Genomic DNA, 27118 nt, shown 5'->3' with positions numbered 1-27118 from the left:
ACCAGTTGATTCCAGCATACGTACGAGGAGCTCGTGGCCCCTGCGCGTGTAATTGGGACTCGACGATAGGTGCAGGTGCCATCCCGTCGGACTTGCCGCTGTCCAAGATTCTTGACGCTCGCACTCACCTACTGCAGACGATGCTGTTGATGTACAAAGGCATCCGCCCGCACTGCTCCATGGTGCTGCAGATGTTCCGTGGATTCATATTCTCTACAGCTACAATGCAACCGGTTGTGTTTTCACTCGCTGAAACACTCGAGAAGCAGCGCAGTGAACGCGGCGAAGTTGCAAGTGGAACCGACACGATTGACACAGACGACGTTGAGCAACCTTGCACGACTCCTGAACATTGTCCAGCCAGGATTTGGGTCGATCTTTTTCAGCATGAACAATCAAGAACCCGTGGTTGCTAATGTCGTGGAAGCTCATTTGAGAGGGATCGAGGTAGACCAAGTCAGCGCTGCGATTACGTGTCAATTCTGTCAACAATGTGAACAGAGTTCGCTCTTTATCAGGGAACCCGAAGCTCTGCCTGAAGAAAATGACGCCATGATGCAAGCTCACTGGTCGGCTGTTTATCAGTCTTTGAAGAAATTTATGCTGACGCATCTGAAGCACGTCCGCTACGTCCAAGCTGTTCCTGAATAGAGCCTCGAATCCATGCTCCGATTTCTTTTACCGGCGTGGTGACACTCGAGCACGCAGAGTTGACGTTGTTATTGGCACCAGTGGCGATGGCGTCTCGAACATTCTGCTTGAGGAAGAGAGAGCACGCAAGAAGAAGGCTACATGCATCCTCAGAAGCGCTGCTGTATTACTACGAAAGGAATGGAGTTCACTTCGGGGATAAATACCCAGGAGATTTTCACCAGTTGATACCGCGAGAAACACGAGGAGCCCGGGGCCAGTGTGGTTCTAACCTCGATTTGAAGGCTCGCGAGGAGGTTGTGCCAGAAGAGCTACCGCTTCCAACAATGCTTGACGCTCGCTCGCATTTGCTGGAGACCATGTGCTTGATCTACGAAGGAGTCGAGACTCATTGCTTCAACATGCTGCAGGAGGTTCGAGGAACTGAATCTTGGGCTGCAACCAAGCAACCGGTCGTGTTTTCCCGTGCTGGGGGCTCGAAAAGGAGCGCTGTGAAGACAGGTGAAGACGCAGAGGTTGACACGGATGATGTCGGATGCTAACTCGGGTCATCAATATCGTTGAACCGGGATTTGGAGTCGAGTTTTCCAGCTCGAGAGATACCAGATGCAGGCCTCAGCACGTCTTGGAGGCACCCTGGAAAAGAATTAGCGTGAACCAAAGCAGCGGTGCAACGTCGCGCCACTTTCGCGAGCACTACGGCCAAAGATCATTGTTCTCCAGAAACGCGGGCGAGACGACAGCAGACACGGACAAAATGATGCGACTGCATTGCGCGGCCGTGTATCAACCGATGAAGAAGTTCATGCTGCAGCAGCGTCCTGTACATGTATGTACGGCGGTATCCCTCAGCAGTGGATGCCGAACCATTTCGCCGACGGCCACTTCACAAGTGGCGACATGATGCTGGCAGCTGAAGGCGTTTGCCATGCAGATGCAGCTCACCGAGCAACAAGAAATTCTTGTCAAGAATATCCTGTTTACGCTAGTGCAATTGGTAGTAAACCGTTTCTCATTGGCCAAAACACTTATCGCCGAGCTGTTTACACGGATCCCACTGTTGCAATTGGTAGTAAACCGCCTCTCATTGGTCAGCATATTTATCGACCAATCCCCGCCCGTTAAGACAGACGTGAAAGTTCTGGTGGCGGCACTCCTTCAGCCGTTGAACACGTCAGTCACTCCCCATTTTACCTTGTCAGCTACATGACCATGGAGCTCAGCGCGATTCTGGCCAAGCTCACGCGCCGCGAAGATCTGACGGACGCCGAGGCCACGTTCGCCGTGCAGCAGATCGCCTCCGAGAAGGCCGTTGACAACCCCGTGGCCGTGGGCGTACTGCTCGCGCTGCTGGCGGCCAAGGGCGAGACCGCCGGCGAGGTCGCGGCCTTCGCCAAGCACATGCGCTCCGAGGCCGTGAGCGTGCACGTTACGGTGCGTTCTGCTGCTTTTGCTGGATTGCACCGCATTCGCTGACGTTTATTTGCTCTGTACGCTGCAGTCTGGACGCCCCACGCTCGACATTGTGGGCACGGGAGGCGACGGCGCCAACACAGTCAACCTTAGCACGGCGGCGGCAGTGCTGGCCGCGTCCTGCGGCGCGTTGGTCGCCAAGCACGGCAACCGCTCGGTGTCCAGTAAATCTGGTTCGGCGGATGTCCTGGAGGAGCTGGGCGTGCCCATGCTCAAGCCTGAGCACGTGGCGTCCTGCCTGGAGGAGGCGCAGATCGCCTTCATGTATGCGCCGCACTTCCACCCGGCCATGCGCTACGTGGGACCCGTGCGCAAGGCCATTGGCATCCGCAGTATGTTTAACATTCTCGGGCCCCTGCTGAACCCGGCCGGCTGCAAGCGTGTGGTCATTGGCGTTTACACGCCGACGCTGCTCGATGTTTTCGGCGAAGTGCTGCTGGCGCTGGGCGTGGAGCACGGACTTGTTGTGCACTGCGCTGGACTCGATGAGCTCAACTCCATTGGCCCGGCTGAGGTCGTGGAGGTCCGCCTCGGCGCGGAGGAGCCGTTGCGCCACTACCAACTGCGTCCGGAGGAGGTCGGCGTGCCGGCCGTGACGCTCGAGCAGCTAAAGGGAGGAGACGCTACTGAAAATGCTGCCATTCTGCGTGAGGCTTTCACTGGTGGTGCTGCGTGTGACGGCCCTGTGGGCAACACGATCGCCTACAACGCCGGTGCAGGACTGTACGTGTACGGCCTGGCAGACAGCATCAAGAGCGGCTACGAGATGGCCAAGAAGCAGCTCGCGTCGGGTGAGGCGCTGGCCACGCTCGACAAGTGGGCACAAGTGGCGCAGCAGCTGAACAGCCAGCCCCAGCTGTGAACGTGTGATGTCCAGCACAGACAGATAGTCGCTAGGAAGCCTCCGTAAATGCTCAATATCGACAAGATTAGCATGATAAGGACGTGTATAAATAAGAGGCTATTTTGCTTGATCCCGACGCACCCACATCGTCTCCAGCCGCATTGCACCACAGCATGGATCAGGACCAAGTCGACGGCGTGTCTGGCTCGAGCGATGTGTCCGTGGCGGCAGCGTTGCCAATGACAACCGACTATGAATACGCTCGACAGCTCGTGCAGGCGTACTTCGCCATGCTTACGACGGGGTGCCAGCGCGACGAGTGTTCGAATGAGAATTGCTGCTCCAATCCACAGACGCCCGCTTTGTCAGCGAGTGAAGCTGCCATTAAGAGCATTTACTTCGCCACACAAGCTCCAGCGCCGCTGTGTATTGACCTTGCCGAGCAGCCACCTCCAGAGATCCCAGAGCAGCAGCAAGAGCAGGAATTGACTCCTGAACAACCACAAGCAGAAGAAGAAAATCAAACCGAGGACACTTTGCCATTGAAAGACGAGCAACACCAGAGCAAAGAGGAGCTGCATCCGGAGACGTCCGAGGCTGACATACCAAAGCCTCAGCAACCCGAAACTACCACTCCCCAGTCCACTTCAGAACGCAAATCGACGCCACGACAACGACTGTCCATTGCGGTTCAACTGGACCATGGTTTGAACAAGAACCGTGAGCTCACAAAACAACCCACCATAGTCACTCGGGTCGTTGTTCAGCCGAAGCACAAACTTGTCATAGCCCCCGTCACAAGCGTACCAAATGATGTCACTGCAACCAAAGCTGCAACGGAAGATACGGAACAACAACAAGAACACGAGCAGGCACCGGTCAAGGTGCCGAGTTCTGTCAAAGATGCACGGCAGAGAAGATTGAGTCGACCAAAGGAGAAGCTGTTTGATGCCATCAAGCGAAGCTTCTCTCGCTCCAAGAAAGGCTCTGTCTAGTAAGTAGCTCGGCCATGCATCTACCTCATCGGCAACAAACCCACAAAAGATCACGAGTAAACGCAAAGTGAGATAGCACCTCTTGTTATTCAGGCTTACCCTTGTATCTCCATCTCCTCCTTCCATCAGACGGCCAGTATATCGCCGCCTACCGCCAATAGTTTACACTGCTGCTCTGCGAGCTCTGGCTCAGCATCCACCAAAATCACATCATAATTAAATTCCTTGGAGAGGTACGTCATCCGGCATGGCGTTTTCGTGCATGGGCGCCACGCCTTGAATGGGCTGCGGGTGCCACGCCGGTACAAGCGACAGCAACAATCCAACCACGAAGTACTTCACGTCCTGCACAAGACCGCGGTCCGCCGAGATGCGCAGCACACGCGTCAACATGCCATAACGCTCAGCAATAGCTGCTCCCGCAGCAGCCGCAGCTCCAGGAGCATTAGGATCAGCTTGCGCATTTGCTGCTGCCTCGCCGTTGGCACTGCGACGCCGGTTGTATACCGCGTAGATTTTCGCAAAGATGCCGGTGATGTGCAGGTACGAGATGAGCGACAGCAGTCCCAGCATGAGAATGCGGTCCATAGGCGTGTCCTGTCCGATAATAAACAGCATGAACCCCATCTTGAGTGCCATTCGGAAGTCAAGCAGTGGGAAAACTTCACGCGCCATCTCCACAAGCATCGGACGGTTCTGGGGCTCAGGAATCGGCTCCTGGGCTGCAGCTTGGGCCGGCGCAGGCGTCGCATCAGGCGCCTGCGCTGTAGCCTGCGGCGCCACATTCGGCCTCGCATGCGCTTGGAACATCTGGGGCGGCATCATGCCGTAGAAATTGCCATACGGCGCGGCAAAGTGCGCTCCGAACGGGTTCTGCTGCTGCTGGGGTTCAGACGTCGCGTTTTGCCGCTGCTGCATGAGCATGTACTGCAGGTACTGGATCTGCTGCAGCACAACGGCCTGCTGCTGCATTAGCACGCTCTGCCTGTACAAATTCTGCTGCTGCTGTGTCATGGCGGGGGTCTGGCCGAACAGGAACGGGCTCTGCGGCGTCGCTGGTTGCACACTGAAACCGTGCGGCTCTGCGTTCTCGCTGCGGCTGGGACGGGGCGAGTCCTGCGCCTCTACGGGCTTCGACGGCGTTTCCTCGGGCGTCTTGAGCTCCACGCTCCTTCTGCCGCCCGGAGAAGTCACCAGCAGGTGGAGCACCACGGGCTCGTCGCCGCTGTCGCCGTCTTTGCGGTGGCTGCTCTGCACCTGCGCCAGGATCTGATCCAGCGGCTCGTCGTCGCCGCAGATTTTGCCGCCGAAGATGAGCTTCTGGCTCGAGACAGCGGGTGTCAGCGGGAAGTCGAGGCTGAGGCGACGCTTGAGCTCAGCCACGCGCGTCGTCGCGTCCACGGCGAGCGCAAGCGACTGACCTGGCGTGTATACGCTGCGCACCACGAGGTTCACGAGCTCTGGCTGCGGCGCGGCGGCTTCCATGGCGGGCGAGAGGCGTTAACTGAGCTGCTCGGACTTGAAGCGAGAATGAAGAAAGAGGCGCCACGCGGCGACTACGCAGAGCGCTGCCATTGGCGCATAAGGGAAGAGGGATTTGACCAATGGGAGTGTAGTCGGAGATAACAGAGTCAGCACGGTAGTCGTGAAGCAGCGAAAATTGTCGAAATTCGAGTCAACCACGTGGCTGAGTCGGTTCTACTCGCCATGAGGCGGACAGCTAATTCTCCATGTGGCTGAAGCTCCAACTGTTGTCTGTGCTGCTGCTGGTATCCATGGCATAAGAGTTGGAGCGCGGCAGAAAGCGAGCAGAGCAAATTGCGACTTGCCGCCGGCAATTGAAGTTGACCGAGTGCGTACCGCGAGATGGGTACTCTTTGAAAGGGCCAAAATTCGCCCCAAAATTCCATTGTATGGAAAGCCGGAGGACCGTAATTGCAGGACCTGCTCTCGCTAAAAACGGGCGCCGCAAAGCTCTCACGTGGCGACGCGTGCGGATCAACGCGGCAGCTGCTGCGACGGCGCGGCACGTGAAGCGAGTGTACGCGCTGGGCCGTGCAGCGAGCCACGCTGTTGGAACGTAGAGGCAGCGACGCCCGACGCCTCTTGTCGGAGGCACTAATTCGGGGTGTAATTCGCACGCGCCGCGACCCTAAAACGCCGCGGTGTCGGCACTTTGGCTTGACTGGACGTTTCGCGCCCGCTATGTCGGTCTGATTGGTTAGGGGTCCGAAATTTTCGCTGTCGCCTTTAGTTGCACAGAATGGGCCTCGTAGCCAGCGAGCCCCAGCCCATGCTTGGCGTCGGCCACTTTGGCACTGCGCGGAGGGCGGCGAGCGATTCCGCATCAGCCAATACATACACACCGAATCAGAGCGGCGCGGAAGTGGGGGACCATCACTCCTATGCCTCAGTCGCCCTGAGCAGCCCAGCCCAGCACAGACGACCGACGGATGCAGCGCGTGCTGCAGAAGAAGAAGGCGGACACCCCCTCGGACCGGCGGCTCGCGGCCACGTCGGCGTCTTCCCCGTCGCTGCCGGCGGCGGCGGCGCGGCGCCACGCGGCCACGCTGTACCACCACAAGAGCGCGCAGCTGGCGCCCGCCAGAGAGGACCACGTGGTCGTGGGGCTCTCGGCGTCCACGGAGGACGAGGTGGAGGACTGGAGCAGCGACTTCCTGGCCAACAAGCCCTCGCGCGGCCGCGACTTCCTGCTGTCGGACACGCTGTACAAACGGCGCAGCAGCAGCAGCTCCAATGGCGCTCTCCCCGCGAGAGCGCGACGCGGCAGCGAAGTAGGCGCCTCGAGCGGCAGCAGCGGCTCCGTGCGCCACAGCGAGGAGGAGGACACCAGAGGACTCTACAGCTCATACTCGTCTGTGAAGGACGCGCGTGTGGGACGTCCACAGACAGAGCAGCAGCCCGAGAGCGACAGCGACGAAGATTGGGACGCCGAGTTCGGCTTTGACGAGCAGACGGACACGGCCCTCGGGTCGTCAGACAGCATGGACCCTACAAGACGAAGAGCAGAGAACGGCAACTTCTTCCTGCCCAATCTGCACGAGGTACTGGACGGAGAGAGTTTCCCCGACGACGACGACGCGGACGACGCGGCGCTGAGTCTGGACGCAGCTGCGAGGCGGAGGCCGTCGGAGGAGCCGCTTTTCCAGAGGAGACGTAGCGAGTTCCACCAGTCCGGAGCCAGCGTGGACGGCAGCGTGGACGGTATTCGCTCCAGCTTCACGTCTGCGTCCGCGTCCTCGTCAAACGCGATCGAATACGCGCTCGTGGACAAGCTGCGGCTGCTGGAGGTGGCCAACTCGTCCGCGTATGCGGTCCGGATAGAGCGGTACCCGAAGCCCTCGAGCACGTTTAGCAATTTGGAGCGCGATCGCAGCACCTTCCCCAGCTTCACCGAGAACAAATATGAGCGCTGGCTGGCGGATCTTGTGGTGCCGGACTGCGCAGTTGTAGCGCATCACATGGAAACGGAGCGCAACCGCTTGCCACCGCCGAGACAGTTGAAGAACCAGCAATTCCACGCACTAGTGTCGCTGCCGTTCGGACGCGAGTTCGTCGACACGTTTTTCAAGCAGATCACGCACTATCGCTACTACGGCGAGGACAAGGAGAACCGCGAGCTCGTGCGGATGTACTTTGAGAAGGTGTCGACCACCGGCATGACAGACGAGAACTGGGCCCAGAATTTATCGCCCAGTGATCTGGAATATGTGGTGGGGTGCAGCATTGAGATCTTGCAGGAGGCTGCACGCTTGTACGGCCCCAAGCCGGTAGTGCCGCTTGCAACGCACCTGTCACTTTCAATGTTGTCTACATCTTCGTCAGCGTCGTCTCAAGGCAACAAAACTACTATCTATTGGATCCAGCAGTTCCAGGATATCCTGGTACATTGCGCGGAAGCCTTCCCACACCACTCGAACGTCGTCGCGCTGATCGAGCTTCGCTACGTTTGTCACCATTTGGGTGGTTTCGCTAGCGGAGAGTACGAGTACAAGTGGCAGCTTTGCAATCAGTTGCCTGCGTTCCTGCCGCTGGAACCTGTTGTGGGCGATTCAGCATCGCAGATTGTGAACGAAGTGCTCCAGTACTATGGTGCACTGTTCCAGCACTTGAACACGAGCCCCGAAAGTCGCAGCAATCGATACATGGGACACAAGTCGCCAGTTGAAAAGCAGAAACCGCAGGCAGACGACGCTAGACGGTTTTCTCTCTTTGCTGACGTGATCTGTCTGCAAGCACAGATCCTGTGTGATATTCAGAGCTTGTACGATAGTAAGAGTGCGTTGGCCGAAGTTTCTCTACCGGCTCTTGAGGAACTTCTCGAGTTTGAAGATGACGAAGCTTCTGTGGATCCGATATTGGTGGGATTGCTACCGCACAACCGCGATAGCCGCAGCAGCTCGTCATCGTCTAATCCTGATTACCGCGACAGTGGATATGAACGGGGTGATCTCTCGAAAGGACTCGGTGGCTGGAGCGCAAGTGCCAAACTATTTGAGCTGCTAAGGCCGTCGTCTCGAACCCGTAATTCGGCACTCAGCTTTTTCTACGAGCGAATATCGGCTACAAAATTCCCGTTGGTGAAGGCAAAGTGTGCTTCGGTTCTGGCAGGAATGCACGTTTCCACGGCATCACATGGCAACCTGAGAGTGGCCGAGTCTCTTGCATACGAAGCGTTGCGTTTGCTGGAGGCGTGCTCAAAGAAATTCGTGGCAAGACTGTCCAAGGTGCCATCACTGCGTGGCCGTGAGAAGGCCATGCCAGTATCCTATCTCAGCATATTTAACAACGATGGTCTACTCTCTGACTTGGGTCGCGAGGCGCTTGAGAGTCTAGGCAACATCTTGATCAAGAACAACAAATACCGGTACGGCATTCTGTGTCTCGAAGCAGCAGGCGCACTATTCACATTCCTGAACCAAGGCTGCGAGTATGAAAAGTTGGACAGGCTTCTCTGCAAGCTTACGCTGGAGGCTGACGATGTGCATCGCGCGCTGCCGCTGCACGAAAAGGTGACGTGCGCAGCTCAGCGACATGGCAACATCACGGTTTATGTGTACTTAACTCAGGAGATGACCAAGCTGTGGATCCGCGAGGGTAACTTCACGCGCGCTGAAGAGTATCTGGCAACGTCTTGCCATTTCCTTCGTGACCACACGAATTTGCTGCCACCGCACTTCCTGTCGTCTGTTATAAACGGCAGCTATTCAAGCAGCGAGGCTCCATCCAGCCGTAGTGGTACGATGATGACAGCAACCTCAAGTTCAGTTTCGTCGTCACTTTCCGGCTCGTTCCATCTTTCTTCGCGCAGCGCAGGCAATGCGAGCGAGGTGGATACTTGGCTTAACCATGACATCAACCTGCACCTACTTGTGCGCGATGTATATCGCTCTAGTGGGCGATGCTTGGAAGGAATGCGCGTACTAGAGCACCTCCTGAACTACAGCACACGACTGCCACGAGGAAAGCGCACACAGCTGCGCATGCTGCTCGCAGAAGACGCGCTTAAGATGCGTATGTTTGACACGTGCCGTCACATGTTCTCGTTGATGGAACGAGAGGCGACTGCATTCTGCGATCGCCTACAAGAGAACATCAAGGGTTTCAGTGGACCAGGAAGCAGTAGTGGCACGGGACCGGGAACAAGCAGCAGTGGAGGCGGCAGGGGCCTTGGCGGCATGGGCAGCGAAGCCCGTTACTGTTTCGACATGTCATTTACGCTTCGCTATATCATTTGCCGTGTCAAGATGTATCTGAAGCTGGGCGACTATTGTAATGCCTATGCTTGGTTGTCTCTGGCTCACGTGAAGAACGACCGTGACAACGTTCGTAGACAAGCGCAGCTGTATGATCTTGATGGTAAGGTGCTTCGCGCTTTCTGCCGAGAACAGCAAGACCGCGAGTGGGAACCCCGCCGCGATGGTGAGGACCCTTCTCGCCGAGGACGTTCGATGGGCTCCACTTTTGTTGGGAGTGTTGTGTCTCCAGCGCAGGTTGAAGAAATGCTAAAACCCCTGGGCGTCTCGTTGTACGGCTTGAACAAGGACGAGAAGCAGCGCTTGCACGAGCGCATGCTTCAATTCGGCACGTGTGTTCGAGACGTTGACAAAGCCGAAGAGCAAGCGCAAAATGCGTTTTGGACAGCCTTTGATCTGTATCGCGTGTTGGATGACAGTCTGTACCAGCTTAAGGTTTTACTGGAGATCATTTCATTTATGCTCGCCCCCGTCGAGCGATCATTCTTCGCGCTCGGTAGCAACCAAGACGATGAAATGCTTAAGGCACACTTGCACCGTCGCAGCTCCGGGAAAGGTTCGTCGATGCTGGACATGGATGACCTAAACGGCGACGACACAATCGAGAAGACGCGAAAAACGTTGTTAGAAGCGCAGAAACTGCTGCGTCCTGCGTTGAACCTTGCAGAGCAAGTGGCGAATCCCGCTTGCTTTTTGCGAACGCTGATCTTCAGCAGTGAAGTGTGGGTGTGGCTCGAACGTATTGCATCCTACAAGAGCGAGAAACACTTGAAGGAAGCGACAGCTTTCTGGGAGGAAGCAGTTCGTATCATGAAGGGTGTCTTTTTCCGCCGCGTTGCGTTCCATGACGTGGCAGATGCAAGTTCATTGTACTCGTCTGGGTTTGGAAATGATTTTACGATGCCGTATGCGCGTGGAGTGAATAAGGGACGATTTTGCGTGGTGCCGATTCTGAACTTCAGCGAGGGATTTATCGTGAAGTTAGAAGCTATGACGCTACAGTTGATTCTCACAGCCTGCCAGATCCAGCAGTTCGAACGCGTTCCCGATTACGTTGAGGAGACGCTGCTTTTGCATCTGGACGAGCTGCTCAGTGCGCGTATGTGTCTGAGCAGCATTGTCCACCAGTTGCAAACGTTCCGAGCCCTGCAAAGATCACACAAGCGACTTCCTCCGAGTGGATCAGCGCCCAATCTAGCTGCAGCTGCTGCGGCCGTGCCTTCAGGTTCGAGTGTTTCTGTCTCCAGTGTGGGAAGCAACAACTCCAGATCGTCGTCTTTTTCAGCTGTGATTCCTGTGCCGTCTCCACAGATGGGTGGTAGCGGGAAACAAGTCTCAACGCCGTCGCCAAGCGCGGGTGTTGCGACCGGAAAGCGAGCTGGTCATAAGAAAAACCAGTCGATGTCTTCTATATCTGAGTTGTTGGCGTCAAATACTCCATCGCGGTACCAAGAGGGTGCCCCCTATTCGGCGGTTGCACCTGGAGGTATGAAAAGCTCAGCTACTCCTCGAACGGGGTTAGCTTCTTTGAGCGAGCGGCCAAATGTCCCACCTCCGCCTGTTGCTGCAGGGAAGCCAGGTACTACCCCTGGTGGCCATATCGTGAAAAAGAGTGGCGAACGGAAATCACGAAAGTACACCCGAGAGCGGTCTCGCTCAGCGCCTCAGCCTGCAGTACCAAATTACCCGTCTCCAGACGCGGAGTTGTCGTTTTCGCGAACTGGCGAAGGCCATCTTCACGAAGGAGGCAGTATGCCTGTACTCACTGAGTCAGGGGAGAATAGTGATAACTCTATGAAGCGGACAGCGCCTGTGAAGTTTATCGATTTAGGAGATCTGAGGTCGTTGCCACCTGGCGAAGACTTCATGCTTGGCCGAGGTGATGGATTCGCGCGCGATGAAGGGAGCAGCTCTAATGGAGCTATCGGTTTGTGCGATTTCGACGAAGTCCAGTCGGAGAAGCTCTGGTGGATCTTTAACCTGTGGCACGATGCGAAGTCCAAGTACGTCGAGGGTAAAGTTGAGACGTCAGAGTTTCGGTCTCGCAACTTGCGTTACCTGCGGACGCTGCTCGACGCTTTTGACCCGCAGCAGATCGCGGTGTTATACTTCGGAGGACTTGATGTCTCGTCGGCGGATTCGGTGGTGACTCCTGGTGGAAGCAGAGTTGCCTCCGCTGTGAACACCAGCAATCCTAACGGTATGCTTGATTTCGACGTTTCACGGATAAACTCTCATGCACTGATTCAAGACCGGCAGTTGGTGCTTTCGATTGGTTACGAGTACGCGCCGGAAGTTCGAACGCCGTTTGGAACGCACCCGAAACTTCACTTCAAGGTGTTTGACGTTCGTGAGGGGGACACTAGGGCTTGGCGCCAGGAAATCCCACGAGCAGATTGGTATTTATCGGAGTACGACTCGATGGAGGCTGAAGAGGCTGCTGTTGGAGCTGGTGTTTTGCGTACGATGCGATTACTCGGTGCCAAGTTGCTTGTGAAGCTTTTGGGAGTACTGTTGCTGGAGAATTCCGTCGTGGTGGTGGGCAATTCCTACCCCCAGATTCAAGAGGTAACCACGAGTCTGCTGAAGCTATTGGAACCCTTCCGGTGGCAGCACACATTCTTGCCGTTCGTGCCTGTGACGTCTTGGCGATTCCTCCACGATGCTGCGTTTCAGCATGCGCAGGCGGAGCTGGCGGCTCGACCGAAGAGCCGCAGGTCGTTCTCCAGGCTGTCGCACGATTGGCGGTGGGGCAGCGGAAGTGGAAGCGCTGCTGGCTCGTTCTCTTCCTCACGAGGAAGCACGGACAGTTTGAATGGTGGAGGAAAAAGTTCGACAGTCACTTCCAGTGCCGTGGCAGGGGACCAACTAGAGGAAGAGCCCCCGTTCCTGCTCGGCGCTACAGCGGACACATGGCAGAGCTGCCTGGCGTTTTCTAAGAAATGTGGCAACGATCCTCGCCTGCTTTCGTCATGCGTGGTTGTGGTTGATCTGGATGATGTGGATGCACTTGCGAGTGATAAGACGCTTCGGAACGCAGTGCCTTTGCCCAAGAAATGGCGCAGGCAGTTCCTGGAGCGCATTGAGAAGGTCACGCGACAACGTCAAAAGATGCGTATGAAAATGAGCCGCAGACACTCGTCACAGCAGCTCGTTTCGAGTCGCGGACCGACGACGCCTGCTTCTTCGTCTGCTGTTACGTCGATGCGTTCGCCCGTGGGGGCTTATCCCTCAGTGGACGTCACCTTGCGCAGTTTCGACGATGCACTCAGCACGAGTCGATCCGGTTCGAGCTGGATGATGACCCCGGTGTCCGCCAGCGGAGTCTCTGACACGGACAGCAACTACCAGTTGCTTCAGTCGGGAGTGCAGCCGTCATCAGACCCTAATGGTCTCGATGAGAGGCAGCACTATGACGGTGATTGTGCCGCAGCTTTTGTGAGTGGTGTGCGCGAGTTTTACGACAAGTTGTTAGTGCTCTGCGCTGAGAAGGAGCGCAAGGCCAAGGGCAGCAAAAAGAAGAAGAGCCCGGTCAGCAGTGGCCACTCGAAGCGCCAGGAGATCAAGTCTTGGTTCTCGTCTTCGCATGACTTCGACGCGTTCGTGGACAATTTCCAGAATTCGGACTTGCTGGAGGCTTTCGAGACGGAAAAGGCAGCGGCCCAGGCGGAAGCTCAAGCGCAGGCGAGGGCCATGCACCAGCTCGAACGGCAGTCCAGTGAGCAAGAGGCCAGCTCCACCAGTAGCGGGCGCAGCACACGATTCGGCAACACACCCAAGTCGCTCGTGAATTCTTTTACGCCGCAGCAGCTGAAGAGCTTCGGCAGCTTCAGCAGCTTGACGGCCAGCAACCGCAGCTCAGGCGGCCAAGAGCGGAGGCGGTAACGGTTGCAACTTGCGTCCATTTGTTGTAGGAGCTCAAATTGTAGGAAGCTAAACTATTATTTATCCGCAGAGTTTTGCGAATGTCAATGGGGACTTGTTTGCGTTGGTTTGTTGCTCGCGTGCCTGTTGCAGCGCTAGTTTGGCCTTTGCGTGCAGTTGCTGGTCGATCCGGTAGGCGATGGAGGCTTTGCCAGCTCGGACGGCCCATTGAAGCGGAGTTTTCTTTGCCTGTTGTCCAACATATGATCAGTTTTGATGTATCCGACAGTAACCTTGAGCTTGGATGAACTATATACTACACACCTTGTCAGGAAGGTTCCAGTTTGCTCCGTGATTGAGCAGCAGCCAGACCATCTCTTCCGATCCAGCTTTGCATGCCAAGTGCAGCGGCGAGTACCAGCCCTGGTCAAAGGAACAAACGAAAGCCTAATGACACAGGAACATTGCCATGAACCGAAATAATACTTACCCAAGAGCTTCGTTGGTTCGCATCAGCACCGTAGCTGAGCAAAAGCTGCACAATCTCAACATCACCCTCGGATACAGCTCGATGCAAACCTGTCACCCCCGACTCGAGACGCAAACATGGATCGTCAGCGACTCCAGCTTACAATGAGTAAAAGCATCATACCCAACGCTGTTGTTGGATTAGAGTGGGGTGATCTTCCAACGCTCGGCGAAGCCGAGTTACATCTCGTTGCTTGATTAGCAGGCACAGATCCGGCAGCGACGACGTCTGTGACTCCATAGAAGGCGCCATCGATCCTGGCGCGGCCTTTTGGTTAAATACGTGGAAATAGCTTCAGCGAAAACTTGTTAACGTTAGCTGGACACCCTTCTTTTGTCGTTGTGTCGTTTGCTACCTGGCAAGTTTAGGCATGGGAGTTGCCAAGCCGCCTTGAGTCCTACGAAAGCTTAAGAGAAGGTAGCTCCCTGCACTCTTGCGGTTGTTGAACAAGATTTGTGCTCGTTTCATTATAAAACGAGCGGAACTTTCATAAGCTGCAGTCGTGGAGTAAAGGACGTAGTACTCATTTGGGAATATACGTCGGGGAAAGCGAGCGGGTGCTACAACAAAGAAGCAACGTCACGCGGACAATGAAAGCCATTTCAAGTTGCTTAACGAAAGAATACATCAATTCAAAAAGAAAAGTAAAAAAATAGGAGATCCAGCACAACCGACTCGCACCATACCAAATCTACGTCCGGTCGCTGATCTTGATCCGCCACGTTGACGTGTTGAGCAAGAACATGTGCGTGCGCCAACCGCTGTTCTGCAGTACTTGAAGGAATAGCGGAAAGTCGGCCGTCATCTTGCGAAGCGTCGATTCAAGCAGTGGCTGATGCATTAAGCTGCCATCATTCGACGACGGAGATGGCGAAGCAGCAGGCGGGACCGAGGCCAGAGCTTGCAGCACTAGCACGGCCTGGAAGAATGCACGCAGCTCGTCCTTCGGCTTCGCTTCCGCTTGAAATATGACGTGCACATGATCCCCCACCACAGTCAGCAAGTACGCCTCGTCACTGAAAGGACAGAACAAAACCACTCCGTAAATCATCCAAGCTAACAGTAATTTCAACAGGAAAAAATCACCCACCCGAAAAGTTGTAGCAGTCGGTCTAGGTCGTGCGCGGTCGGAACGGCCTGATGGAGCTCCGAGCCCATAATCAAGTGGCTCGTCACCGGTAGTACTGGGTCTCGGAAGACCGGTTCTTCCTGGTTTACACTACGGACAGAGTACTACGCATGCAGGTACCAACAAAACAAGATCACGTCAGATACTGTACATCCCCGCAACAGCTTAATCAGGCCAACTTCAAGATGACCCCCCCAAGCTCACTCACCCGTCCACTATGGTCGGGAGCAACTTCCTTGCCCGGTGTATTGCCCGAGGTCAAGAACCGCTGCACGAGCACCAACCCTCGTGCGCAGTTGACCGTCGGGATGCAGAGACACGACACGGCGTGGAAGTTGGCGTACACGTGGATCAGTGTAAGCACCAAGAACGCCACCCACACGGCGTGAGGGGACGCATTGACTGCGTTGGCAAAGTACATGCCGAACACCAGTCCAAACAGCTTCACCGCCGTCTCCTGCGAGCCCTCTTTTGCAGCACAATCTGCCATATTGTCTCTCTTGGCGAAGTGTGTCATCAACGAAGACCTCGTGGCGCCTGCCGCCACGCCACACATGGTCTTACACACGCTGGAGACGCACAGAACCTCCGTGACGAGCGTGGGGAAGTAGGGCGCCACCATGTCGAGCGTCAAGCCGACGTCGTTGATCACGTCAGCAAAAAGTCTCCAGCGTTTGACGTTGACGTCGAACTTGGGTCCGACGAAATAGGCGAAGGTCAACCCGCCGATCATACCCGACCCATCTCTCAAGACCCACTGCAGCGCGGCCGCCAGCGGGGTGGCCTTGTCGTCGCCCACTCCAACACTCTGTAGCACGGATTGCGTAGCCAAGACGCCCCGAAGATAGCTGCACATGGCCTGCAGCGTGTCCCAGAACTGGAAGCTGAGGTAATCTTCGCTCACGCTGTCCGGATAACCTGCCGGAAGGAACATTTCCTGCAACTCGCGGGTCAGACCCGGGAGCGTGAAGCACCCGGCAGCATTTCGGGCCCGGCCCTGACCCGTGGACAGCAGCTGCTCCCCGTGCTGCACGTAGCGGCGCGGAGCCTCGTTAGCGCACACGGGCCGCGTGTCGAACTCGGTCACGTACACGCCTTTGCCGTCGTTGGAGGGAGGCGGCGTCGGGGACGGCGAAGGGCCCACTTTGCGCTGCGTCAGCTCGGCCATGGATGTCGAAGTGACGTGGCGCACATTAGGGAGGACTTGAAGGCATTGAAACGGGGGAGGATGAGCACGCTGGATTTTGATTGAATGATTAAACCTGTAATTAACGATGCAGAGCGTACCCATCAAAGTGGATATCAAATAAAGAACATTTAACAGAATTATATATCCAGATACAGTCCTGTTGTAAAGCGATCATATATATTTGTTGTACTGTCATTTTCAATAGTATTTTATTTCTTCGATATGAGTTGTTACAGTTTTTGTGTACTGGTCCCACCTTGGTTTCAAATGGCTCATTTTTCCAGAGCCGGCGGAGTGTGACGTAGCGATGGACGTGGACTACGACGGACAGAACGCGTTCGATGCGGCCGCCAACGGGGACTTCCCTCTCGTGGTGCTGCTCTGGGGCATGGCCATGGCCGTGCAGCCCAAGCCCGTGGACCTGCTGGCGGCCAAGGACAAGAGCGGCAACATGCTCGCGCACTACGCGGCGGCGGGCAGCACCGACACGTGCGACACCATGCATTTCCTCATGCAGCAGATGCACGCCTCGGGCCGCGAGAAAACGCTACTGGATGCTCGCAACGTCGCAGGAGAGACGCCGCTCATGTATGGCAGCAGCTGGCGATGCTAACGCGACCTTTTCCAGTGCTTAAGGCTGTGAATTGATCGAGTTATTGACGTTTCTTTGTTGCTCTTTGATCGTACAGGAGAGCAGCCCACGCTGGCAAATTGAGGCTGACAGACACGCTGCTACGCTCGGGATTCGTGGATCTGATGGCGCAGGACGCTCGGGGCAATACAGCGGCCCACCATGCTGCTGCGCAGGGCCATCTCTGGGTGCTGCATTTCTTGCTGGAGGCGGAACAACGGCGCAACATCGCAATGTCATCTGCGGAGCAACCAGTCCAGCCTACGACACTCGGTGGATACTCTCTGCAGCGCCGTCATGTGCTGCATTATGCCTGCATGAGCGAGTACAAGCCTATGGTGCAGTACCTGCTGACGAAGGGTTTTGACGCTAAAGAAGCGGACGCAGAAGGCAAGACATGTCTGGACTTGGCGAAACAGCGCAACTTGTTGTGGCTCGAGGACTTGCTGACGGGCAAGGCGAAAGCTGCAGACCCACCAACCCACATGCGTAAGACGCGTGGAGTCGTAGTGGTGCTTCACGGGGCTCTGTTGCTGGCAATTTTGGCGACAAGCTATTGGCTTGTGTGGTGGCTTGCGCTGCCGTTGATTCTTATCATACTGTGGAAGTCGCTGGCAGCTTTCCGCCAGCCGGGGCACGGCCACGGAGGCCATTCGCATGGTGCTGCAGCACCCAAGAACTCAGCGAATCTCCACCCGTCCAAGCGAAACGCAGTTATCGCGATGAGTGTGTCGCTGGAGAAAATAGAAGCAGGCCCAACGGAAGCCATGTCGGCTCGAAGCAAGAAGGTGAAGAACGAGACGAGTGTGGGGCTGCACACTTTGACGCGAGCGCAACCCGAGACAGCCATGGGCATCTGGATGGCTTGGGTGGCGCTTTTCACGATGCTGTACATCGTATTATGGGCCGATTCAACGTACAAGAACTTCACCAGCAGCCACACGATTTTTCTGGGCATCGCCGGGGGAATCGAAGTGGTCTTCTTGGCGGTGTGGGTAAAATTGGCTTTCTTCTGCCCGACAGACCCAGGATCGATTACCACTTACGAACACGATGTCAAGGCGATGTTAGACCAGTCTTCACGGGCCTTGTCGCCAGACATGACCAAGTTCTGCCGCACCTGCCTCGTCAAGAAGCCCATTCGCTCCAAACATTGCGCTCAGTGTGGAGTTTGCATCGCTCGACATGATCACCACTGCGCATGGATCAACAGATGCGTCGGGTATGGCAACCACCGGCTCTTCTTCATCTTCTTGATTCTGCATTGCATCGTCCTGGGGGTGTATGCTGCGCTAGCCATTCTTGTTCTATCCGATGCCACGCACGATCTTCACGCGGAGCGAGTAGCGTCTGAGGGCAGCAGCAACAGCGACAGCTTATCGGCCATGGACGTCTGGGTGGAGATCCCGTCGCTTATTCGCGAGCACCTGCTGGTCATCATGGTGTTTGTGTGGTCTCTGATGGCCTTCGTGGCCCTCGCGATGATGGTTAACCAGCACGTGAACAATATTGAGAAGAACCTCACCATCAACGAGCAGATGAACTGGCGACGATATGCATACATGACTCAGCCCACCCCTGCTCCTGAATCGAAGGATGGAAAAAGCGGCAAGCAACCGAAAGCTGGAGAAATGGCCAACCCATTCGACCGCGGCTTCAGGATGAACATCGTTGAGTTTTTCTCCCGCTCCGGTAGTTCAGCAGTTGACTATCGTCAAGTTTTCATCGCGCCATCTCGGAGTGGTGGCGTTACTAGCCCTGCCACTACGACGGCGGTGGAGGTGTCGACAACGTCCGAAGGAATTCTAGAGAAAAGCGACGCTAGTGACATCGTGTAAAAAGATACTGGTAAACACGAACAGGGCTGGGAAATGAAATCCGTTTTAGGGAAAACGTCATACACAGGCGTAGTGGTGACATTTATTATCTTAAGTTTAGGTGCACCACATCATAATTATATTCTCCCCAATTAGTCAACGTCTCCGAAAATCATCAACACGCCATGGTGCGTTCCTCTTGCTGCCTCCTTAATCATCGTAACACGCCTCGCTAACGCTCTCTTAACCGATATCACTAGGTGCGGATGCGTGAGCCGCAGCGTCACCCCCTGGGCACGCGCGTGGCCAACCCGCTGGAAGGCCGCACCGGCAGCATTACGGCCTACGACGCCAACTCGGGGCTCTACACTTTGCTGTACAATGACGACCACCGAGACGTCCTGGACGCCGACGGCGTGGAGCGCGTCATGATCCGCAAATCGGCGGCGGAGCAGGCGGCGGAGGAAAGGCAGCAGGCAAAGGAGAAGGAATCCGACCCGAATCAGTTTCTGGGCGCCACCCTCACGAAATCCTCCACAAGCTACGAGGGCAAAACGCTCACGACCACGGGGCAGGTGACGCAGTATTTCGCCGATATTAAGAGGTTTCGGGTGTTGTTCTCCGACGCGTTGTACTCGGATATGACAATTGAGGAGGTGAAGCAGAATCTCAAGGCGGCAGAGGAGGCGGGGGTAAAGAGGTCGGGGGAGAAGAAGAAGAAGAGCAAACACCACCAGGAGAAGGAGGAGAGGCCGCTGAACACGCAAAAGTTCGAGAGCCGCAAGATGGCGTACTCCGTGTGTCGAGAGGTGCTGGGGATTATTCTGAGCCAGAAGAAAGTGGGCAAGCTCTGCACAGAGAAGCAGAGGCTGGTCCTGAACAACAAAGACATGCAGGTGCGAGACTCGCCGGGTGTATTTTACTTGCTGAACTGGCAGTAACTTGTTTTGTTGGTATTTTATAGCCAAAGCGCGCGCTGGAGGGGTTTGTGGAAGCGGATGGACTGCGCACGCTTGAAGGCATTTTGAACCATTGGTTCCGAATTGACAGTACTCGCTCCGCTTCTTTACTCGTTATGAAGGTATGGTTACGCTTTTGGTATTTGCGCAGACGTGATTTGTGTCCAACCGAGAATTGGTGTGCGTTTCACTGTTGCACAGGTGTTGGCAATGCTGCCTGGTGTGAAGGAGGAGCACCTGAGGAAGACGACTATTGCCCGCACGTTGCGAAGTATCGAGAAGCTGAGTCAATCTATGAGCCACATTGACTTAGTATTTGGCGATTTGGCGCACTGGATTATCCAGAAGTGGGCGAGGACAGCAATGAACCGAACGTTTAACCGGTCGGCACGAGACCTCCTTCTTGAACAGCAGGCGCAGATTAGCAGGGCAGGCCGTGACGGACAGGTGTATGTCGCCCCGCGTTCAGCTGCCAGAATGACCCCGCAGCAAAAGGAGACGGCCCGCCTGGAAGCTCTAAGGACGAGTACTGATTCAGGTGCTGAGACTGCTGGACTAGACCCAGGCGAGGAGGTCGTGGTGTACCTCCCACAGTTCAACTCGCTGGGCTCGGAGGATATGCGTCGCCCAGTCCGCCAAACGCAGTTTATCGAGTCGTTGGCAGCAAAAATCAACCGTGACTACGAGGACTCTGTGAGAAAGCATACGGACAACGAGGAAGAAAAGGATGATCGCGTGACTGCTGGGCGAATGGTCTTCGGAAAGCCTCAACTGATGCAGTTCTACCAGTTCACGCCTGTCAATGAGCTGTTTGCTACTGCCCGCAGCAAAACTGTTGGGAATACTACCACGCCAGGAGGAAGTAGTGAGGGTGGCCTGACCTCGACGAGTGGTGAGGGCGACGACAATTCGCCGCCGAAGTCTCTGCCGCTACCAAACAAGACGAAGGCGCCGAAGAAGTCGATTCTCAAAATGAGGGACGAAGTGCTTACCCCTGCGTCGCAGATGGCTTGGTAAACTGGGGGGAGGGGGGCTAATGGTAAAGGAAAGGTGGAGTTGCTGAGCGAGTTTTGGAATAACATTCTACTGCATGGGCGCATTTATTGCTGGGTTAAGAAGCCAATCCACGGTTGAAAGACTGAAAATGCAGTGAGAAGCGTTTTCAAATCTACTCAACAAAGTCGTAGAAGTAGCCGCTGATTCCATAGCGAATGTAAAAGGCGAGGCCGCAGCATAGTACCTGGAACGTAAGCAACGCCAGCACGAGGTGGTTCTCCTTCATCGGTCCGAACACAACGAGGAAAAGGTTGATGATCGTGTAGTTGGACCGCGTAGACTCGGGGGTAATGGTGGAAGGCTCCAGCAGGCCAGTCTTCGCGTTGAATTTGGGCAGCCGGTGACGGGGGCAAGGCACGATCTTGAAGAGCTGCGGAAGCGAGTACAGGAAGTTGAGGACCTGCGGCAGGAAGAAGAGCAGCAGTGTCTTGCTGAAGTGACCCAGGATACCACACACCGCGAAAGTCATGCCAGCGTAGTAGCAGAACGTGTCTCCGACGAAGACGCGCGACGGGTACCAGTTGTGCTTGAGCAGTCCCAGCGTCGTAGCCAGGTACGGCACCATGAACATGAGTGACAGGTAGTGGAAGTTCTCATTGTCGTGGCCCAGCAGGATCTGCCACACGTTCTGGACGACGACAGCGGCGCCAATCACAAACGACTGCCCCGCCTCGAGCCCATTCACACCGGCGTAAATGTTGATCGCGTTCGTACAGAAGACCGCCATCATGCCCATGTAGATGTAGTAGAACAGTCCCAGCTCAGCAACCTCTCCTCCATCACTGAGCGGCACCACGGGGTTCAATGCCGTGTGCAGCAACGTGTCCTTCTCGAACAAGAAGCGCACGGGCTTGGGCAGCACCACGGCCGTGAGTCCCGCGTAGTTGATGAGCAGTGGTAGCGATGCCAGCGGTGGGAACAGCAGTTTGTGGCGCCAACGAAGGTCCGACAGGTCGTCCGTGAAGCCCAGCAAGATCATGGACAGGATGCTCACAATTCCCCACGCCATCATGCGCTTCACGTCGCCATTCTCCACGACCGTGAGCACCGTCACGACCAGCGCCGCGACGTACACGAGGCCCGACACGATGCCCAGGGCCTCTGGGCTGTGGGTCATCAAATGCATATAGTGGTTAGTGCATTACATTGGGCACTGACACAGGAATCAACAGAACCGACGCACATCGGGATATCTCCCGCGGGGGTTCCGCGTTTGCACAGATCTTTGCCCGAGAGTTTGGCTGGCATGCGACGGCCGATGATGGGGATCAGCAGCGCCACAGCGGCGTAGCTCACGACGCCGATGGCCGACAGCTGCAGTAGGTACTTCTTGAGCTCCGCCGGCAGCAGCTCATCCACCGTCGACAACATACTCAAGAAGGTCGCGTACGTGGCAAAAGACCAAATAGGTTTCGGGTCTACACGTGGCCACGAAAACCTAAGCCAGGGAATTGGTACAAAGCCACAATTGCTGAATGATGGGGTATTATGTTTCGTATTCGCTGACATACAACGACCAAGTGAAAATATCGGTTTGTTGTGTATATCTATATCGTGTTAGAAGGGATATCCAGGTATAAAACATTGTATAAATACTGCCTCGTCTGATGGCTGGTACCGTTTACCTCTCTACTAGCATCACCGCCCTCTGCTCACTGCATACCTCGCTGTATGGGCTCGTTCACGGCAATAGGAGGCGGACGCACAGGTAAGGCGTAATCGACGGATTTGGATGTGCTGGAGGACCTCGGGGACGAGGGGAACATCGGGTTCTCGTGGCGGGGCGACGACGTGGTGCTGGACGTGGGCGGGGACGGCGGTGGCGGGTGGCGGAAGTGGTTGATCGGAGACGTCGAGTAGGGTCTGGTCATGGACGACATGGTGTCGCTCGGGTGCACACGCAGCTGCGTGGTCTCGCCGGTCTCAACCGAGACGCTGCCGTCCTCGTGGATGTGCACGTCGTTGGACACGATGGTCTTGAGCATGAACTTGCCCTGGCACTCGTTGAACTCGAGCACGACCAACTCGCCGTTGTGGAAGTTCTCGAGCATCTCGAACTCACTGATGCGGTACTTGAAGTAGCGCGTGAGGATCACGCGGATGGCCACGCCGTGCGTCACGAGCACGTAGTTCTCCTCGGATGACTTCTCGAACATGCGGTAGAGCGACTCTAAGAAGGACGACACGCGGTCGTACACGTCAGCGGGGGACTCTCCGCTCGGGAACCTGTAGAAGAAGGAGCCGAACCGCCGGCGCTGCGCCTTGCACTCACGGATCTTCATGGGCTCCTGGAAATTGCCAAAGTCCTGCTCGCGGATGCGCGGCTCCTCCGACCAGGGGATGGCCTTGCCTTCGAAGCCCCAGGCCTTCAAAATGCCGCAGAACGTCTCGATGGTGCGTACGTAGGGTGACACAATGAACCTCTGCAAAAGTCACAACACCACGACAATTAGTTGCAAGTCAGTCAGAAGGCTTACAATTGCAACGCACCATGGTCTCATTTCCGACGACTTTCTTGATGGACTCGCCGGCGGCCACCGCCTGCTCATAGCCGAGCTCCGTGAGGTGCATGGCGTTGTCAGGCACGCGACCGTACAACAGAGGGTCGATGTTGCCCTCCGATTCGCCGTGGCGCACGAGGATCAGCCGCTTGGGGAAACCCTTGGTCTTCTTGCGGCACAGCAGGCACGTGAAGCGGCGCATTATGCCGTGCTCTGCGCCCTCTTTCGGGCAGGTGGACGTGCGTCGGGCGCCCAGCACAAGGCCGAGGGCGGCGCCGGCGAGCGTCGCGGACAGGACGCTCGCCATGAGTGTGGACGTCGAGCACACCATCGGGTTCTCGTTTCGGCGGTTGACGACTTGAGCTTGACGAGGCAAATTGGATTATGGCCTGAATGCAGTAAAATGAGCTTTATGAACCAATCAGAGGAGCCAGAAAAACACGCTACGATGGTGGTGCGTTTTGCTGCGCGATCCCACTCTATGGGAAATGTTGTTAAACACAGGGGGCGGAATGGGGTGCTCGACGAACCGCTGATGGGCTGGTCATGCAGTGCTGGACGCGCGCCACATGTGATGACTATTGAACTGCATTTGTGCAGACTGACATGTGAAGCGGAAACACAAGTCACTGGCGGCAATCAAAATGCCACCAGGTGGGGGGATGCGAGGCCGCATGCAGCTGTTGTTGCCCAGCACTTCAAGTTGGTCTTCTCCGCCGATCTCGAAGCGCGTCTACGACTCCGTAAGATCTTCAGCAGTGTAGAACGCGTCCCCGTGAATACACGTACGAGTTTTGATCGAGCGGGCTTGCCACTTGTCGCATCCTATAGCGATCCGAAACACAGCCGAAAGCGGAATATAATGCACAACAAACGATGTGCTCTTCCTTTCAGGAAGTCGAACATGGTATGAAAATTGGAGTAAGCCGGCAGCATAATCGGTAGTTTTGGCACGGATAGGCAAGGTGATAATATCATGTTGCCTGATCTCATCTTGCATTACGCATCCCTCCTTAGAGCTGGTACCCACTGACAACGTGCAGGTAAACCTAAGAGCTCGAAGCAATGACGACTTGATTTGGTCGACTCGTTTTCAGGGTGACAAGGTACAATAGGGTCGTCTAGACAGAATCCATGCATTGGTAACAAGCAGACAAGCACCTCCGCTGGTTAGCTGACTAGTTTTCTTTCGGTCCTTAAACTGAGGTTGCACTAACGCGATAATGCGGTAAGCGCAAAAAATCGATACATGCACGTCGTTTGACTCGACAATCGACCACCAGCGGTATCCAGCTTTCATGCTTTCGGACGTGTCAATTGCCATGATGCGGTCTTCCCAGTCGGAAGGCAATTGAGTGAGCGAGCGGTGCAGTGGTTGAAGAGCATCACCATCGCCTGCTCGCTTCCTGGGCGTGCGGTGGCTGGCGGAGGGACACCACCGGACGATGGGGAGTTTTTCTATCGCACCCGTTTCGTGTCTCTGGCGTGGCGCTTGCTCGCCAATGACATTCAACCGCCTTCCGTTTCGTGCCTTCACCTTGACTGCCGAATTTCATCGCCTAAGGCTAAGAAGCAACTCCGGGTCAATCTGCGCCTATGCAATCAGACGACGCGAGCTCTTAGCAAGCAAAGTCGAGGCCCTCGCTTGCGGCCCCAAGCAGAAAACAGTTGTCACTTGACGCTGCGACGCCCAACGGACGACCGCCGTGTTGTACAGCTCCGGTTCCTCCTCGTTCGTAGCTGCTGATGAAAGGTTCCGGTGCTGTGGCTCACTTAGCGTTTTCGTCCAGACCAATTGCGATGCCGGCAAACGATATGCGCTCTACATGGAATTCTATGGCTGCGTCGCAGCCCAAATACTACAGCGATTGTATTACCACTTTCCCGCTTCCGTAGGATGTTGCTATTTGCGTGACGCTATTTCAGTCCTTATCTGGCTATTTTTCGATGGACGGCCGTATCGTTGTGTGAAGCCATTTTCTGAGCAGCGCTGCAGTGACGATGCTGTCCCGCGTACCTCCTGGAGAGCTCCAACCTTCCAAGCACAATGCTCAAGGCGTCGAGTATCCGGTAGCCACCGCCATCGGACAGAATTCATTGCACCGTCGGCATTCCACTTGTGGTCTCACGTCGGTCTCTTCCGAGCTGGAAGTCACCACCCGAGCTACCGTTGCAGGATACCCACCGCAACCTCGAGGGGGTGACAGCTACGGCGAACTGCCAATTCTGCGCTATCAATATGTGGCACGTGGGGTTTGCGTGCTTTTCGGGTCCAGGTGGAGACTCAATCGCTTCCAGGAACGCACGATCGTACTGCGCACGGGGGTAGAGCCTTCAATCGCCGTGTATACTGGAGCAGGAGATGCAGCTTCGTTCGCTGAGACCACATACGTGCTGCCGTTGGACACGACTTGCGATCTTATTGACGGCAGGGGGGTAAGCAACGATGTGAAAGTATCTCGGTCTACTGGTATCCAGTTGTTGATCCCAGCGAAGACTTCGGGGTCCTCTTCAAACCGTCTTCGTATCCGGTTTGCGACTGCAGCGGATGCGAACATTTGGTGCTCTATCATCCGAGAGACATTGAGGCACGCGAAGTGGAGTCGAGATACTCGACCGACGAAGGAGAATAATTCCACCCCCGGACGAAGCATTCGTGTTGTACAGCACGCGCCTTCCTCCAAACGATTCGTGGTCAAAGTCCTAACAACAGACCCGAACAGCTTTGAGCGAGGTGACTGCCGAGAGCTTCACATCCTCCGCCGCCTCTACAGCTCCTGGTTCGCTCAAGATGTGAGCTTGGTGCACGGATATCGAGTCGTAGAGACGCCCCAAGAACTGCTCCTCATCATGCCCCAGTTTCCTGGTAGCACTCTACTACAAGTCTTGCGCCAGCGTCGTAGACGCAAGCAGACATTGAAAGACGATGAAGCATGGCGATTCGTTGATCAACTTGCGACGCTGTTGCAAGCGGCTCACCAGACGGGCATTGTTCACTGCGACTTGAATCTCGAGAACGTGTTAATCACCTCGGATTTTACGCGTACGTGGCTCATTGATTTTGGAGGAGCTTTTGACCTGCTGGCCGGCCAAAACTCGACTTGTCAAACTCAGCGAATGACTGGTACACCAGGGTATGTTGCACCGGAACGTGTGCAAAACCCGCTGATCCCACCGACCCCGAAGGCGGACGTCTTCAGCCTTGGCGTTTTGCTTTTCCAAGCGCTATCTGGTCAGCATCCGTATCTTGATGCTGCAAGTGAGAAGCGCCTTTTGCAGTTGCAAGACTCGCTGCGTCTGGATTGGGCTCGAGCTGAAGCCCTTTTGGAGGCAGAGTCCGTGTCGCCAGAATTGCGTCAGCTTATTAGCGCAATGCTCGCTACTGACCCTTGCGCTCGCATTTCACTGGATGAAGTGCTTGTCATAACTCGGGAAGCATTGGTGGCAAGGTTCGGAGGCTTGTAAATTATAGCTTTTTCGCGCCAATAATGCGCCAGATAGAGAGTACCATACTGAACAACTCCACTTGTGTGATACATGTACAATAGCACACAAGTAAAAATTGGTTGCTTCGTGCAGTGCCTACCCTGGTATCGAAAGGGGTTTCGATTGCGTCCAAAGGTTTGAATTTCGCGGTCCACATTAAAAAGTGTTACTTTTCAACTGCAACAATTGATGCATTTTCAATCGGTACAGAACAGGA

At 55.6% G+C, this 27118-nt stretch overlaps 9 protein-coding genes across 9 annotated transcripts; 6 read left to right on the top strand and 3 right to left on the bottom strand.

Moving 5' to 3' along the window:
- Positions 1-1857: 1857 nt before the first annotated feature.
- On the top strand, positions 1858-2986 carry KRP23_3041 (Anthranilate phosphoribosyltransferase; the record flags this gene model as incomplete). The annotated part of the gene is made up of 2 exons (XM_067887844.1): positions 1858-2085; positions 2153-2986. 2 exons carry the CDS (start codon positions 1858-1860, stop codon positions 2984-2986), a joined length of 1062 nt encoding a protein of 353 aa, XP_067750399.1.
- A 155-nt stretch (positions 2987-3141) lies between these two features.
- KRP23_3040 (uncharacterized protein) lies at positions 3142-3963 on the top strand (the record flags this gene model as incomplete). Its single annotated transcript, XM_067887843.1, has 1 exon — positions 3142-3963. One exon carries the CDS (start codon positions 3142-3144, stop codon positions 3961-3963), a length of 822 nt encoding a protein of 273 aa, XP_067750398.1.
- A 216-nt stretch (positions 3964-4179) lies between these two features.
- Positions 4180-5448, bottom strand: KRP23_3039 (uncharacterized protein; the record flags this gene model as incomplete). The annotated part of the gene is made up of 1 exon (XM_067887842.1): positions 4180-5448. One exon carries the CDS (start codon positions 5446-5448, stop codon positions 4180-4182), a length of 1269 nt encoding a protein of 422 aa, XP_067750397.1.
- A 968-nt stretch (positions 5449-6416) lies between these two features.
- Positions 6417-13625, top strand: KRP23_3038 (uncharacterized protein; the record flags this gene model as incomplete). The annotated part of the gene is made up of 1 exon (XM_067887840.1): positions 6417-13625. One exon carries the CDS (start codon positions 6417-6419, stop codon positions 13623-13625), a length of 7209 nt encoding a protein of 2402 aa, XP_067750396.1.
- Positions 13626-14824: 1199 nt separating this feature from the next.
- On the bottom strand, positions 14825-16430 carry KRP23_3037 (Protein root UVB sensitive 3; the record flags this gene model as incomplete). The annotated part of the gene is made up of 3 exons (XM_067887839.1): positions 14825-15149; positions 15224-15366; positions 15471-16430. 3 exons carry the CDS (start codon positions 16428-16430, stop codon positions 14825-14827), a joined length of 1428 nt encoding a protein of 475 aa, XP_067750395.1.
- A 328-nt stretch (positions 16431-16758) lies between these two features.
- On the top strand, positions 16759-18920 carry KRP23_3036 (Palmitoyltransferase ZDHHC17; the record flags this gene model as incomplete). Its single annotated transcript, XM_067887838.1, has 2 exons — positions 16759-17039; positions 17141-18920. 2 exons carry the CDS (start codon positions 16759-16761, stop codon positions 18918-18920), a joined length of 2061 nt encoding a protein of 686 aa, XP_067750394.1.
- Positions 18921-19084: 164 nt separating this feature from the next.
- Positions 19085-20875, top strand: KRP23_3035 (uncharacterized protein; the record flags this gene model as incomplete). The annotated part of the gene is made up of 4 exons (XM_067887837.1): positions 19085-19087; positions 19160-19795; positions 19864-19980; positions 20060-20875. The coding sequence occupies 4 exons, from the start codon at positions 19085-19087 to the stop codon at positions 20873-20875; spliced, it is 1572 nt and encodes a 523-aa protein (XP_067750393.1).
- Positions 20876-21026: 151 nt separating this feature from the next.
- On the bottom strand, positions 21027-23746 carry KRP23_3034 (UDP-N-acetylglucosamine--dolichyl-phosphate N-acetylglucosaminephosphotransferase; the record flags this gene model as incomplete). Its single annotated transcript, XM_067887836.1, has 4 exons — positions 21027-22020; positions 22098-22332; positions 22578-23337; positions 23405-23746. 4 exons carry the CDS (start codon positions 23744-23746, stop codon positions 21027-21029), a joined length of 2331 nt encoding a protein of 776 aa, XP_067750392.1.
- A 1670-nt stretch (positions 23747-25416) lies between these two features.
- KRP23_3033 (Testis-specific serine/threonine-protein kinase 2) lies at positions 25417-26880 on the top strand (the record flags this gene model as incomplete). Its single annotated transcript, XM_067887835.1, has 1 exon — positions 25417-26880. The coding sequence occupies one exon, from the start codon at positions 25417-25419 to the stop codon at positions 26878-26880; it is 1464 nt and encodes a 487-aa protein (XP_067750391.1).
- Between the last annotated feature and the right edge of the window lie 238 nt (positions 26881-27118).

The sequence above is a fragment of the Phytophthora ramorum genome, assembly GCF_020800215.1.
Source record: "Phytophthora ramorum isolate Pr-102 chromosome Unknown Phyram_PR-102_s0002, whole genome shotgun sequence".
Taxonomy (NCBI): Eukaryota; Oomycota; class Peronosporomycetes; order Peronosporales; family Peronosporaceae; genus Phytophthora; species Phytophthora ramorum.
Note: the sequence above shows the minus strand (reverse complement) of the source record. Positions and strands in the feature narration are given on the sequence as shown.